Below are 14,596 nucleotides of genomic sequence, written 5' to 3' on the forward strand. Positions count from 1 at the left end.
GTTTGAAGGCTTATTTAACTTTTTTTCTATTATTATTATTATTATTATTATTATTTTGCAAATATTGGAAAAAGATTACATAAAACGCAAACATTCAGCTACAAAAGGTCCTTTTTTTGTTCAAGGAAGTAAATTGTAGGCTTGTAGCTAAAACCAGAATCATATATCACCCCAATATCTCACAGAGATTCAATCCCTTCCTGCCGGAACAAGATAGCTTTAGAATAGCACAGATTCTAATTCTATTCTATGATTTCTATCAAACCAAACACCGATCTCAGATAAGTCAATATATACTTTATAGTTTATATAGAGCCTATTGTACAATGTATAGACTCATTTCAAGAGATACAAAAGTTGTTCCTTCTTCCAAACATGTTTCAAGTCTCCCGTGGCATAAAAATGCTTACAAACACCTCTACCTCTGAATCTCGGACGTATGCAGAGCAAAAGAAATCAAAGAATACACTGTCCCCGCCGTGAATGGAGCTAACAACATAAATAACGAGATTGGCACATGTATATGCAGGAGCCACCGCGATGGATTCTGCACTACTATATACAAAAAACGCGTGGAAATGAGGCAAACTAGCCTTTGTTCTCGAGGGAAAACTGTTACTTATCTTCCCTGAACAAGGCCACTGAAAACTTGACTATTCCCCGCGAGCGTTGCTTCCCACTCCACCGATGACAAGAGGATCTGCGAAAGCGATATCACCACTTGCTTCATGTCCGGTCTTAGGATAGGGTCGTCGTCTACACATTGCCTTGCTAGCGTAGCGAGCTACAAAGCAAAGAGACAAACCGGCTTAGCTAATTATGTATGTATCGATGGAGGAATAGGAATGGTTGGTCAATGAGTTTTACCTTGAAAAGACAATCATGAGGGTACAAGTCCATCAAATTGGAATCAACGCATTCCTTCAAGGCAGACATACTCGTGGAGTCGGGGGAATTTCTGAGAGCTGCTAGCATCTGCAATTATCAATCGCAATTGTTGAGCATATAACCATTAATGTGCAATCTAACTATCAGCTTAAGCTTTTAGTTGAGATGGAGCGCTTCAATTGCAATAAATGAGTGATTTTGTAACTTTTAGGCATTTCGGCAGTCTAACACTTCTATAGGAGCGGACTGATTAATCCGTTCAAGTAGCGGGACTTACAATGGATACCAATGAGCGCCTTTCAGCGTTTTTAACAGCAGTGCCGCCTTCAGTTCGAGTAACTGCCTCTTTCCCTGAAATTATCTCAAAAAGAACGACACCAAATGCATAGACATCGCTCTTAGTTGTCGCCAGGCCATCCCGTAAGTATCTGCAAATAGCCAGATAAAATAAAAGTAATAAGAACGGGCAATGTTGAATGTCCTATTCTGAGTTATTGTATAATACTGTTGTATGTTCACTCACTCTGGAGCAACATAACCGTAAGTTCCAACAACTCTCGTGACCGAAGCTTCTCCATCGTTAGTTATCCCCACGAGTTTTGACAAACCAAAATCTGAAATCTGTTAAGAGTCGGGAGTTAGTTAAATCGGAATGGAAGACCGAGAACAAAAGGCAACGGAGTGGAATGGCTAGAACCTTTGCTTTAAAGGAGCCATCAAGCACAATGTTACTCGTCTTTATATCACGATGCACATAGTGAGGTTTGGTGTGCTCGTGAATATATTCCAATCCTCTGGCAGCATCGAGGGCAATCTGAATCCTCATGATCCAGGAGAGTGATGTATGACCTGCACGGATCAATGGGAATGTGAATTCCTCTCTCAGTCCCAATAAAATAAGAGAGAACATATGGGTTTATAAGGCCAGGGTTAGACTAACTAATTGGTTGGATTCAATTTTTTAGTGTGGTTTGGCTCATATACATTATAGCCCGGTTGGATTTTTTCCAAGTTTGCGAGAGAGAGATGAATTGCACCTTTATTCTGAGGATCGTGCAAGTGGCTTCTAAGAGAACCCTTCTGGGCGTATTCATAAATAAGGAAGAGTTCATCATTGCTGGTTGCATAACCGATCAATTCTACCTTGACATATTCAAACCAAAAAAGGCGTCAACAGTCTGGAACTGGAAGTGTCATACGTGCCACAATCGAGCTCGAAATATAACAGCAATTGGTATAAATAGAAAGTTCAACATGTCTTACCAGGTTTGTATGATGCACTTTGCACAGAAGTTTCATCTCTGCCATAAACTCTTTCGTTTTAGTCACGGTCATTCTTTTGATTGTAACCTCCTGAACTTTTGATCCCCCCGTCAGACGTACCAAAAATAAGAAATAAAAATTAATGTACCAATATTGGCAAAGGATAGAAGAGTGACCTGATCACGAAGGAGGCCATAATACACAGAACCATATGTCCCATTTCCAAGAAGATTGGCGTCTGAGAAGCCATCAGTTGACGAAAAAATTTCTTCATATGTAAAAACCCGAGGTTTCTCCATATCAAAGACATCGGTCCCTATCACTGTAAGACAATTGGAACAAGTTTTAGTACTTTCAACGCATCAAATTCACATTTACGAAACACATTTTCATCAAAAATCCAAACCTTTGGGAATATTGTTCATTTGACGGTTACTAGGTTCCGCATTAGGCTCTTTCCAGTCCCCCAATTTACAGCAGATGGACCGTCCCGAGGGGCAACATAAACTTGTATTTCGAAGAATTTGGAACTTGTGAGAATTATTTTTCTGATTAGAATCTGCAGTACGACCCTCAAAGTCTCTGGAAAAACAGTTGGATGATCTAAAGGAAACGAGAGCCACAATGATTATGACAATAAGAGCAAGACCAACACCTAAACCCCCGATTATCCACCGATATGGAACATGACGCTTATGATCTGTCTCGATTCCTGCAGGCAAAAAAGCCATTCATGTAAACAGAAAGGAAGACTTCTAGAATGCATCAATTGCAGGAAGTGTAATAAACTAATAATATCAATAAGAAAGCATATTTTTGTTGCTAATGAAGGGATCAAGCGTACCCGTAATATCAGCATCAGATGGTGCTGGAACTGGAGCTGGAAGAGTGTCATTTTTCACAGTATATGGTTCACCAGGAACTGGAAAATCAACAAGAATTGAGATTAAATGAGAGTAAAAGTTAATGTTTATCAAGCTGTTCTAGAGCAAAGGCCTAACACTATACCATTGCATATTCTATCTCTATTCAAGAATCAAGAATCACACAGTGAATAAACTGCCCTACCAACTAAAATCCCCAAAAGTCCACAACCAAACACAAATTAACCAAATAACCCAAATTGAATTCAGAAAACTAATTAACAACATCAAATTTAGAAAAGAACAGATACTAATACCATAGAGAAATACCTGAATTCAATGGTATGTAGTATAATGCACCAGAAGTGAAATTATCAGGATTTTGAATCCTATTGACAGACTCAATATTATCCATGCTAACCCCAAACCTACTAGCTAGAGACTCCACAGTATCCCCATCTTCCATCACATAGCTCATCAAGTAATTCCAGAGCCCACTTGAGCACCCACACATAAGCTTGAGAGAAACCACTGCCCCTTTCTTGGCCTCTCTGGTAAAATTAGTGGGAAAATAGGCCAACCCATCATAGGCATCAATCACCAAATCATATACAGATCCATTGCTCTGCCTAACTGTGAAAGTGGTGTTGGTTAAGTACTGGTTATTACCCAGAGCACAAGAACAGTTCTTCCTGATGAACACATAATCTCTGCCATTACCCTCCACAGTGATGTCATGTGGCAACACATCAAACATGCTCTGGATCACAGGGAGAGTCTCATCCGGGCCGGGCTTGAAGGCCAAGAAGGAGCTGCAGAGGCGCCCCGGGTCCGAACAGTTGAGGGGGGTGGGATACGAAGAACAACACAAAGGGGCAGCTCCGAACACAAACAAAACAATCAAGATTGCAGCTTTATGGCTCATAGCTTCAGAAAAAGCTTGAATCTTTGGCGAATTTAGCCCAATGGGTCAAGGCGAAATCAATCAAGGAGGCACATGAAATCAAATTCAGAGAGAATCGGGTCGAGTTTGAGAGATTTAACGAGTGTACGGGCTAATAAGTGGGGGTATAGAGGAAGGAGAAAGGGAGCAGAGCATGTTTGGTTGAACTTGAAGGGGTTGGTTAATAGTGTTCCATTTCGGTGAAAACAGAGGGGCAGAGTCAGTGAGTCCTCTTGCTGACCCATGACTGGCAGCTGACACCACTGTAAAAAAGGAGATAGCGACGGCCATTTGAGTTGTGCGTGGTGAGAGACAACATGAATCACCTCCACAATTTTATATATGTCCTATTGTTGTTAACATTAATAATATCACATCGTATGAAGCAAATACACTATTATTGTTGAATGCTCTTTAATTGCATGTCTAAATTTATTGAGAATTAGGTAGATTCCTTGTCACTTCCATAAGTGAAGAATAACCAGCTTTGATTGCGGGAATTATTAAATAGGTGGAGTATAACCAGCTTTGTTGACGTGAGTAAGGTCAATCAACACTTTACCTCTTAATTAGATCGATCACAAAATAGTAAATACTGATTTTTATGTCTCTTCAAAATAAATGAATAAGTATATTAATATAATTATTGATAGTACACACTAAAACTTGTATGATACCTTATAGTATCATGTAGTTGTTTATTAATATTATATCTTTTGCATTTAAGTTTTTTTTTAATAAAAGTTTTATGAGTAAATATTTAAATTGAATAAACTAAAATGGGTTGAAATTAATTGCATTATCAAAAATTTAAATTAATAATGAGATTATACATTTATATTTTATATATTATACACTTAACAAAATAAATGATATTAATTTCATTTCAATTTTATTTGATATTTAACTAAAAATCAAATCAAAATTATAATATGTAAATTAAGATTGGAATTGAAAGTAAGCTTTCAAATAGAAACGTACATTAATATCTCTCCAAGATTTTTTTTTATTTTTATTTTTTGTGAGCAAAGTTGTTTTTATGATTAAGGTTATAGGGACCAAATATTTTTTTCTCAACAAAAAAATAAATCATTGACATGCGCATAAAAAGACCAATCACACCTGTTAGAAAATAAATATACTCATTAATCAAATATTAATTATCATGTCAAATGATAAACAAACAAAAAAAAAACATAATATCATCGGGACTCCCGATCAAAAAAAATATCATTGGAACTAGCTTAAATAGTCGGATCAATCAACTTAAGTCGTATTTACACTTACAGGATAGGGTTTGAACGTCACTATAAATATGAGGCACAATGAGGTGCTGACCAATTAATTGAATTGTGGAAGACTCATTAGCGCATAAGTGTACAAATTATGTTGGAGAGCAAAGGAGTTGTTGGATCGACTTACAATTTATCTCATCCAACGACTTTAATGATGAGACGGTCTAATGTAATTTATTTTTTAAAAAATGATAGGTGTGCTCCATGAAATATAACTCCCACTAAATATGTAATTTTTATTGAATAAAAAAAATAAACAAAAAACATGATACATTCTTTTTATTAATTAATTAACCTATAACACATAGTATGTGGTATAAAATTGAAATTGAAAATTAGAGTATACACTCCGTACTATTACTTTAAAATTTATATTTATGAGAGAGTAATTTATAAATATTTGAAAAATGACGGGTGTAAGAATATAATGGGAAATGAGCTTTTCACAGAAGTGCCAACTAGAGTTTTGAATCGCCCAATAAGTAAAAGTAAAAAAACGGTTGACTTATGGTCAACACATGAATAACCGACATTGACTTGTGTTTGGACTTTGGAGGTGGTTATCAAATGTAACTATTTTACACCAAATATGTCATATGTACATTTCTTCCGCAAAAAAAAAAAAAAAAAAAAACAAACAAAAAAAAAAAAACAAAAAATTGAGATTTCATATTCAAGAATTTGCAGGCACATATACAAATCATATGTACATATGCAATATCATGTTTATCTAGACAATATATAATAATATATTGGAAAGACAACCATACATACCGTTCATCTAGGAGTATGGTAGCGATTTGTGCTAATAACATGTTGTAATTTGGCCTTTTGTTAGCTCAGCTCTTGCGTGATAATTGCATAGTAATCGCCGTTAGATATGTATTTAAGATATAATAAAAAAAATATAAAAAGATAGAGACGAGAAGAACACAAGATGTAGAACTCAAGAACAAAATTATTCTTTCATTAAGTCTTCAATATGAATATATATACAACCATACAATCTTTCATTTGTTTAGCATAAATGTAAGAAGGAAGAAATAATTAAAGACACTTATTTAAAAAAATAATAATAATAATTAAAGACACTTTATTAGATCTTATCTTATTGTACTAGTTGAAATAATTCAAATATTGTCTTATTGTACTAGTATGTAGCAAGTTTGAAAACTTTTTGTAACTTAGTATTTAATTAAGTTTGAAGACTTAAATCAATGGACTAGACGGTCAGATCATTCAGCTATTTTTATGGGGATTCGACATTATGGGACCAAGAGGGGTGGGGCCAGAAGGTTTCGTTTTGAGATGGCATGGCTCTATGATGAGGGATGTAGAGCGGTAGTGGCTGAATCATGGGAGGAAGGAAGGAGTAGGGGAACACAGAGTTGTATTGCACACTGTGGAAAACGGTTAACCCGATGGGGGGGAGATCGTTACCATAAGTTTGGGGAAAAAATTGAGCAGCTCCGGAGAAGACAAGATCAACTCAAGGGATGTACTGATCACGCATCCCTGGATGAGTATAACCGCCTGGAAACGGACCTATGCCGAGTGGAGATGCAGGAGGATGCATACTGGAAGCAGAGGGCCAAACAGCACTGGCTCAAGGATGCTGATGCCAACACGAAATTTTATCACAGGTATGCCTCGAACCGAAGAAATAAGAATACTTTAATTAAAATTATGGATAGTCGTGGTGAATGGATGGAAGGGGATGATATGGCAGGTGTGGTCCTGGATTATTTTAAACACATTTTTACAACTAGTAATCCCATGAGTGGTGATCTGATCTATAGCAATATTACTCCACGAGTCACTCAGGCACAGAATGAGTTATTAATGCGGCCCTTTGAGGTTGGTGAGGTGAAAGATGCTCTCTTTGAAATGTATCCGGATAGGATGAACCCGGGTTTTTATCAAAGTTTTTGGGATATTGTGGGAGGTGACATCTCGACTTTTATTGTAGGCTGTCTGAATGCAGGCTCATTGCCACCTGGTCTGAATAATACCGATGTCGTATTAATTCCTAAGAAAGATGTCCCTGAGCAGGTCTCTGATTTGAGACCAATTCCGCTTAGTAATGTGCTTTATAGGATTATGGCCAAAATGATGACCCAGAGGATGAAACCCTTAATGGATAGTATTATATCTGAATCCCAAAGTGCTTTTATACCAGGCAGGTTGATAACGGATAATATTTTGATTGCCTCAGAGGTAGGTCATTATTTGAACAGGAAACAGTGTGGAGCAGTTGGTTGGAGTGCCTTAAAGCTAGATATGGCAAAAGCCTATGATCGGATGGAATGGCCTTTTTTGAAAGGTATGTTGATAGCCCTGGGATTTAATGATAAGTGGATTGATCTTATTATGATGTGTGTTACGACAGTATCCTATAATTTCCTGGTGAATGGCACACGCAGTGATTCACTAATACCAACCAGGGGCTTAAGACAGGGGGATCCATTATCTCCGTACCTTTTTATAATTTGTGCTGAAGGTCTCTCTATGTTGTTACAACAAGCACAAGGAAGGGGTTTAATACATGGATGTAGAGTAGCAAGGGGTGCTCCGCCTATCTCACATCTTTTCTTTGCTGATGATAGCTTATTGTTTTTTAAAGCAACTGTGCAGGAGGCAAATGAAGTTAAAGGATGCCTGGCTCTATATGAAAATTTGTCTGGACAGGCTGTTAATTACCATAAATCCAGTATATGCTATAGTAAGAATACGACAGAGGAGGACAAAGAAAATGTGGCGCAAGTTTTGGGTGTGGTTCAGGCTCCTAACTATGGGAAATACCTGGGATTACCATCATTTATTGGAAGGAATAAGAAAGCGGCATTTGCTTATATAGAAGACAAGATCAGACAGAGAATAGGATCCTGGAACAAGAAACTATTATCACAGGCAGGAAAGGAGGTCTTATTGAAAAGTGTGGCTCAAGCTATGCCTACTTTCTCAATGAGTGTTTTCTTATTGCCCACTACTGTCTGTACGGCTATTGAGCGGTTGATGAATAGGTATTGGTGGGGCTCAGGGACTGACCAGAAAATCCATTGGAAAGCCTGGGGTAAATTATGTATTCCAAAGAAATATGGTGGATTGGGGTTTAAAGACCTAAGGGCTTTCAATGTGGCACTATTGGGAAAGCAAGCTTGGAGACTGTTAACCAATACAGATTCTCTGGTTTCTAAAGTTTATAAGGCAAGATATTATCCCAACCAACATTTTACTGATGCGATTCTTGGGAACAATCCAAGTCATTGCTGGCGGAGCATTGTGGCGGCTAAGGGCTTAATTTGTAGTGGGGTGAGAAGACGAATTGGAAACGGAGATTCTACCTTAGTTTAGGGACACCCGTGGTTGCAAGATGAAGATGACCCCATGATCCAAACAGAAATGCCACCACAACTGAGTAATGCCAGGGTAATCAATTTAATTAACCAAGATACAGGCACTTGGGACTATGATTTGCTTACTGATATGATTCTAAAAATACCAGTCTCCCCAAGTTATGATGATACGTGGTATTGGCATGGGGACCCCAAAGGCAATTACACGGTTAAACATGGGTATAGATGTATGGTGGGGAACTATGAAAATGTTGCAAATGTGGGTTTTGCGAAGTGGCTCACATTGTGGAAACAAAAAATACCACCCAAATGGAAAACCTTACTATGGAGGGCTTTGAGTGATATTCTTCCTACTACCCAAAACTTGCTTATAAAGAGAGTGGAGATTGATCCGGTGTGTGCCATGTGTGGAGTTGCAAATGAAGATGTTATGCATGCATTGGTTTCGTGTGATTATACAAAGACCATTTGGGCACTATCTAACCTTCCATCTACAAATATTGTGACAAATATTTTTTATGAATGGTTTAGTGAAATGTTAAATATTCTAGATTCTGATGGTATTGCCTACGCAGCTGCAATTATTTACCATGTATGGAGAGCTCGGAATGGTGCGGTTTGGGATGCATGTTTGCCCAGACCACGACGATTGCTCGCCGCAGCCCAGGCAGATATTTCAGCATAGCGTCGGGTCCATGCACCGGGAGGGGACCCGAGTCCCGTGACCGCCAGCGCCTCAGCGCAAGATACTGCCCAAGAAGCCGAGAACAGTACAACCCCCAATGCCGCACTCAACCATGCTCCAATGCAACCACCGCCCAAGTGTTATGTCGATGCTGGATATCATCACACGGACAACACCGCAACGGTAGGTGCGGTAATAATAGGACCGCTTGGTCAATTTATTTCGGCGTACTCCGCACCTTTGCCACATTGTTTTTCCCCACTCATGATCGAGGCATATGCTTTTAAGGAAGCTCTATCTTGGCTACGCGAACGTGGAGAGCAAAATATAGAGCTTTATACATATTGCCAGGTACTGCAGAGTTACTTAACGACACCACAGCTGCTGACACGATCGTATGTTGGCTATGCAATTGATGGATGCAGGAACTATTTATCTACTCTTAATTATTGTCATGTTAATTTTTTACCTAGATCGCAGAATATTTTAGCGCATAGTTTAGCTACTGCAGCTTTCCAGTATGACACAGCTATGTATTGGGATACTATCCCACCTGACGCTATTTCAGCTTATCTATGAATACAACCCATTGGTTGACCTTCAAAAAAAGTTTGAAGACTTTTTATGTAATAATTATCTCTTAGGAATTGTAAAAAGTTTGTAAACTCTTTCTTATATAAGGAGTTTTTTTGTTGAATAAAGTCATAAAAAAGAATAAACAGAAGACAAATAAAGCGTCTCATGAATTAATGATCATTAATAAGATATTTATAACAGATTGATAAATTAAATAATTACCCAAATGCTATATATCAAGATTTTAAAAAGAGACAGCTATAATGAAGAGGCAAATAAAACCCCCGTACTTTTAGATCGACAACATGGGACCTGTTGGGCACATGTGACGAATGAGAAATCGCTGGAAGGTGTTCAATCCATGTGGGCATGTCAAGCAAATATAAGTTTATTGCGTTAAATCTATGCTTTATCAACTAATATAAAAACACTATAAAACAAATCATCCCAAAAAGTAAGGGTTTTGGCTTCATTGATATGAGCAAAGAAAACTACCTTTTTGTTTTAAGAATATAATCACATGATAATTCCATCAATCATATCATCCATTTTCTATTTACATCACACCACATAATGCCCAAATCAAATTTGACTCGAAAATAACCCTCACACGCTCGATTCAAATGGTAGAACTGGAGTTATTAATTCATAATCATAAGTTTGTTAAAAAAAAAAAAGAATCACAATCATAAGTTAAAAAAAAAAAAAAAAAAAAAAATTAGAGCACAAGCTAGTTTTTCAGTTAGGATACACTTGGGGTGTGTTTGGTTGATGGGGTTTGCCCATAGAAATGAGTATGAAAGTGATTATTATTGTTTGGTTGATAGGTTTTTAGAACACTACTATTAGTTTCGTATACTTCATCAATTGAAAAACTCATACCCAAATAAAATAAAGGTTTCATTTCCTTATTCATTCTCAAACACTAATATTAGTAACAATTCTCATTCCACCCTACTACCAAATATGTTAAATACTTTAACCAAAACCCATTACCATTACCAAGTATTTGATACCCATTCCCCCCGATTCCCATGTGCAAACCAACCACACCCTTAGTAAAACACTCTGATCTCGCATGAGAACTTGAAACATCTAATTAAATTGAAAAAGATCCACGATATCTCATTCATATTCTGTGCATATAATAAGTTGTATCAAAGAGAGAATTGCATTTTTAATTATTGAATTTTGCTAACTTTTTACTATTTTTAGTTATATACTAATATGTTTATTTTTACTAAATAACAATTTAGTTATTATATTTAAATATTTCTATTATTTTATATTTTAAATATAACTGGCGAACTTTATTATTTTATTACGTGTAATTAATTTAAATATTAATTTAATTTTTTGAGAAGATAATAAGTAGTGATACACTGATACCCATAGTGAGCATTTGCTCTCGGTGGAGCGGAGCGGGTCTAAAAAAAAAAATTCACCCAATACGGGTTGAAAATGGAAGTGTGGAGAAAGTATATATAAAGTAAATCGGGTGATAGATGTAATTTTTTCTAACTCACGTTCGACCCATTGTCATCTCTATAGCTACTCATATTTTAAGACTAATGGAGTATTACATGTTTATTACTCTAAAACATGTAGAAATAAAATAATAAATGTTCACCAAATTTGGGCTACCTACCCTAATTGTTGTCATTGACACACGGTAGGCCCCACAACAGTTGGATATTGTCTGGGATGCTTCTATTTGTAAAATATTGCATGTCCCTTATTGCGTACGTAAAACGTAATTGTGACAAAGTACACATTAATCAGCGCTAACGTTTTCAATGGTTCGATATTAACTCTCATTTGAGTCATTTCTATATGTGAGGTTACTTATCATTTCGGGCAAACAAATATATTTTTGATACGGTAATGTAACACTATATCCTTCTAATTTCACATTTTAAACTATACACTTATGCTCACAAAAAATCTATCCTAAAATTAAATTTTCAATATTTATAACAGAAATCGAATTTAAACATACAATTAAAAGTAAATTTTAAGTGAGACTTATTATCCACTAGACCAATGTCTTGAGGACTCAATTAGTAAACAATCAATAAATGTTTTTTAAAAAATATTAGGGAAAGGGTACAAGTAGGCCATTGAACCATTTGGAAGATAACAATTAAGTCATCGAACTCGAATAAGTTCCAAATTAATCCATGAACTTGAAAAAAAATGCAATTAGCATTTTTAGCAGGTTACTAACAAGCTTTTGCTGATTAGGATGCCATGTGTATATTTTAATTTTAATTTTTTTTTTTATTATCCTACTAAGCATTTGACCCAATGTTTCTGTTTTTTCATGCTAGTTACAAATGGAGTTCATGAGCAAAACATAAGCTGGACAGACTTGACAGAAACATGAAAATGTTTTTTTTTTAAGCGTCAAATGCTTAGTAGGATAATAATAATAATAAAAAATTAAAATTAAAACATACACATGGTATCCTAATCAGCAAAAATTTGTTGGTAACCTGCTAAAAATGTTAATTGCACTTTTTTTTTTTGAGTAAAAGACATTTTTGGTCCTAGAATTATAGTGGCTTGGACAATTTTAGTCCTTTATAAAAAAAATTGCCATTTTATGGACAGAGTTATTGTGGCGAGGACATTTTTAGTCCTCCGTCTATATTTCTGTTAGATAACCGTATGAGAGGGGCAATTACGTCAATTTAGGCTATCTCTTTATTGTGAGATGGACGATTTTGGTCCCACAACCATGCCTTTACTCTGACCCTCATTTATTTGTAGTTTTGCACTACGAAATGCTCTGCCCACAACCATGCCTTTATTGCAACTTGGACTCTTCGAGTCCTTCGAATTATGACCGAGAAGAAAACAAAACACACATAGATATAATAGATAGAAGGAGATAGCCTAAATTGACGTAATTACCCCTCTCTCAGACGGTTATCTAACAAAAATATAGACGGAGGACCAAAAATGTCCTCGCCACAATAACTCTGTCCATAAAATGACAAATTTTTTTATAAAGGACTAAAATTGTCCAAGCCACTATAAGTCTAGGACCAAAAATGTCTTTTACTCCTTTTTTTTTTTTTTCAAGCTCATGGATCAATTTGGAACTTATTCGAGTTCGATGGCTTAATTGCTATTCCTCAAATAGTTCAACGATCTATTTGTGCCTTTTCCCAAAATATTATTAGAATGAGAGAATCTAAAAATGTGAAAACTATGAGATAAACCTGTAAGAGAAAAAAAAAAAAGAAAGTATTTTATCTTATGAAATATTACTATTTTTCCCCCTTTTGGGTAGGTTATGAACAAATGATTTTTTATTCACATATCAGTAAGCGAACATTATAAGGAAAATTTATGATGTGAAAGTAACAAATTTTTTTTCTAGGATACAATTACTTGTTTTCTTTTATGGTAAGCAAAAGTTTTTTTTTTTTTTTTTTAAAGAAGTACATATTCAGAAAATAAGAAATACCATTAAAAAAAAAAAAAACTTTTGTACCAAAACTTTGTAAATTATTGATACAAATTTGTGACACTATGCAGAAAATTTGGAGCCTCAAAATGTACTGTTTTACAAATTTCGGAAATAAAGTTCAGAGCCAATAATAGTTTGGAACCCCAAATGGGTGGCTAAGTAGAGAGTGTGATTCTCATACTAAAAGGTTATGACTTTGATTATTGCCAATACTTTCTTGACTTAACACGTTGTATATGGTCTTTCTAATGCAATTTAGCTCTTCTGTGTAATTTGCTGCATATCATTAAATAGTGGCTATGAACAACACAGAGAGGCACTAGTTAGCCATTTGCGAACAAGTTATTTACCATTAGAATTTGTAATGAAATGCATGTCACTATCCGCATATTTAAGCTTGGGTTGGGCCTTTCTGGGCTACATTATATTGATCCTATTAACACCTAATTATATGTAGGTTTTGGGCTTAATAGGCCGTTTCCGGCCCAATGGTAAACCACGTTTTCTTGATAAAGAGTTTCTGTTTTCTTTTCTATTTTTTTGGTACCGACAATTGACAAATATAATCGGAATCAAAATCAATATATATATATATATATATATATATATATATATATATATATATATATATAGTTTATATTGTATTTCATTGAATTTACGATGAAGAAATGAATGAAATCAAGCATTTTGGGCAAACAAGGCTTGATTTGAATTCTATATCGAGTCCCGTTAATTGTACAATTTTACAAAATGAAACGAAACCGAGCCTTTTGGTTATAAATGACTTGATTCAAACTCGTTCGGTATTAAACCACGACCAACTTGTTACACGAAGAAGGAGACTAAAATCAAATGATGTCATAAGTACTAGGATTACGATCAAACTAACGATATCTTTGCATTATATATATGTTATGTTTATCCAGATTAATGTTATATGGGGAATTGGCTGGGAATGTCGGGCATGCCGATGGAGAGTGGAAGTGGTTAGGATGTGATGGCGACTTGGCCTGCCCATCGAGTTTGGATGAAGCAGCATTTGCACTGCCGCATGTTTTGAATTTTAGTATGTATGTAAAATCCATGATGCCGCTCCACTCACCCAATGCAATCCTAACTTCTGCTGTACTTAACGTTGTGGTTTTACACTTTTAATTGCGACCTAATGGGGAATACTACTTCTACTCTTAAAATTTTATATATTTGCTTAAGTGGCTTAGCGTATAATAGTGATTCGTCACCTGATTTG

The 14,596-nt window shown here is 35.8% G+C and overlaps 1 protein-coding gene across 1 annotated transcript; it reads right to left on the reverse strand.

Annotated features, from left to right (window-relative positions):
• Window positions 1-253: 253 nt before the first annotated feature.
• LOC109190664 (lysM domain receptor-like kinase 3) lies at window positions 254-4,237 on the reverse strand. Its single transcript, XM_019341212.1, has 11 exons — window positions 3,345-4,237; window positions 2,996-3,073; window positions 2,558-2,863; window positions 2,328-2,473; window positions 2,152-2,241; window positions 1,926-2,031; window positions 1,586-1,737; window positions 1,412-1,509; window positions 1,166-1,316; window positions 868-975; window positions 254-784 (listed from the first exon to the last, which is right to left on the reverse strand). Exons 1-11 carry the CDS (start codon window positions 3,937-3,939, stop codon window positions 620-622), a joined length of 1,995 nt encoding a protein of 664 aa, XP_019196757.1. The 5' UTR covers window positions 3,940-4,237; the 3' UTR covers window positions 254-619.
• Between the last annotated feature and the right edge of the window lie 10,359 nt (window positions 4,238-14,596).

This window comes from Ipomoea nil, unplaced genomic scaffold (genome assembly GCF_001879475.1).
Source record: "Ipomoea nil cultivar Tokyo-kokei standard unplaced genomic scaffold, Asagao_1.1 scaffold1576, whole genome shotgun sequence".
Lineage (NCBI taxonomy): Eukaryota > Viridiplantae > Streptophyta > Magnoliopsida > Solanales > Convolvulaceae > Ipomoea > Ipomoea nil.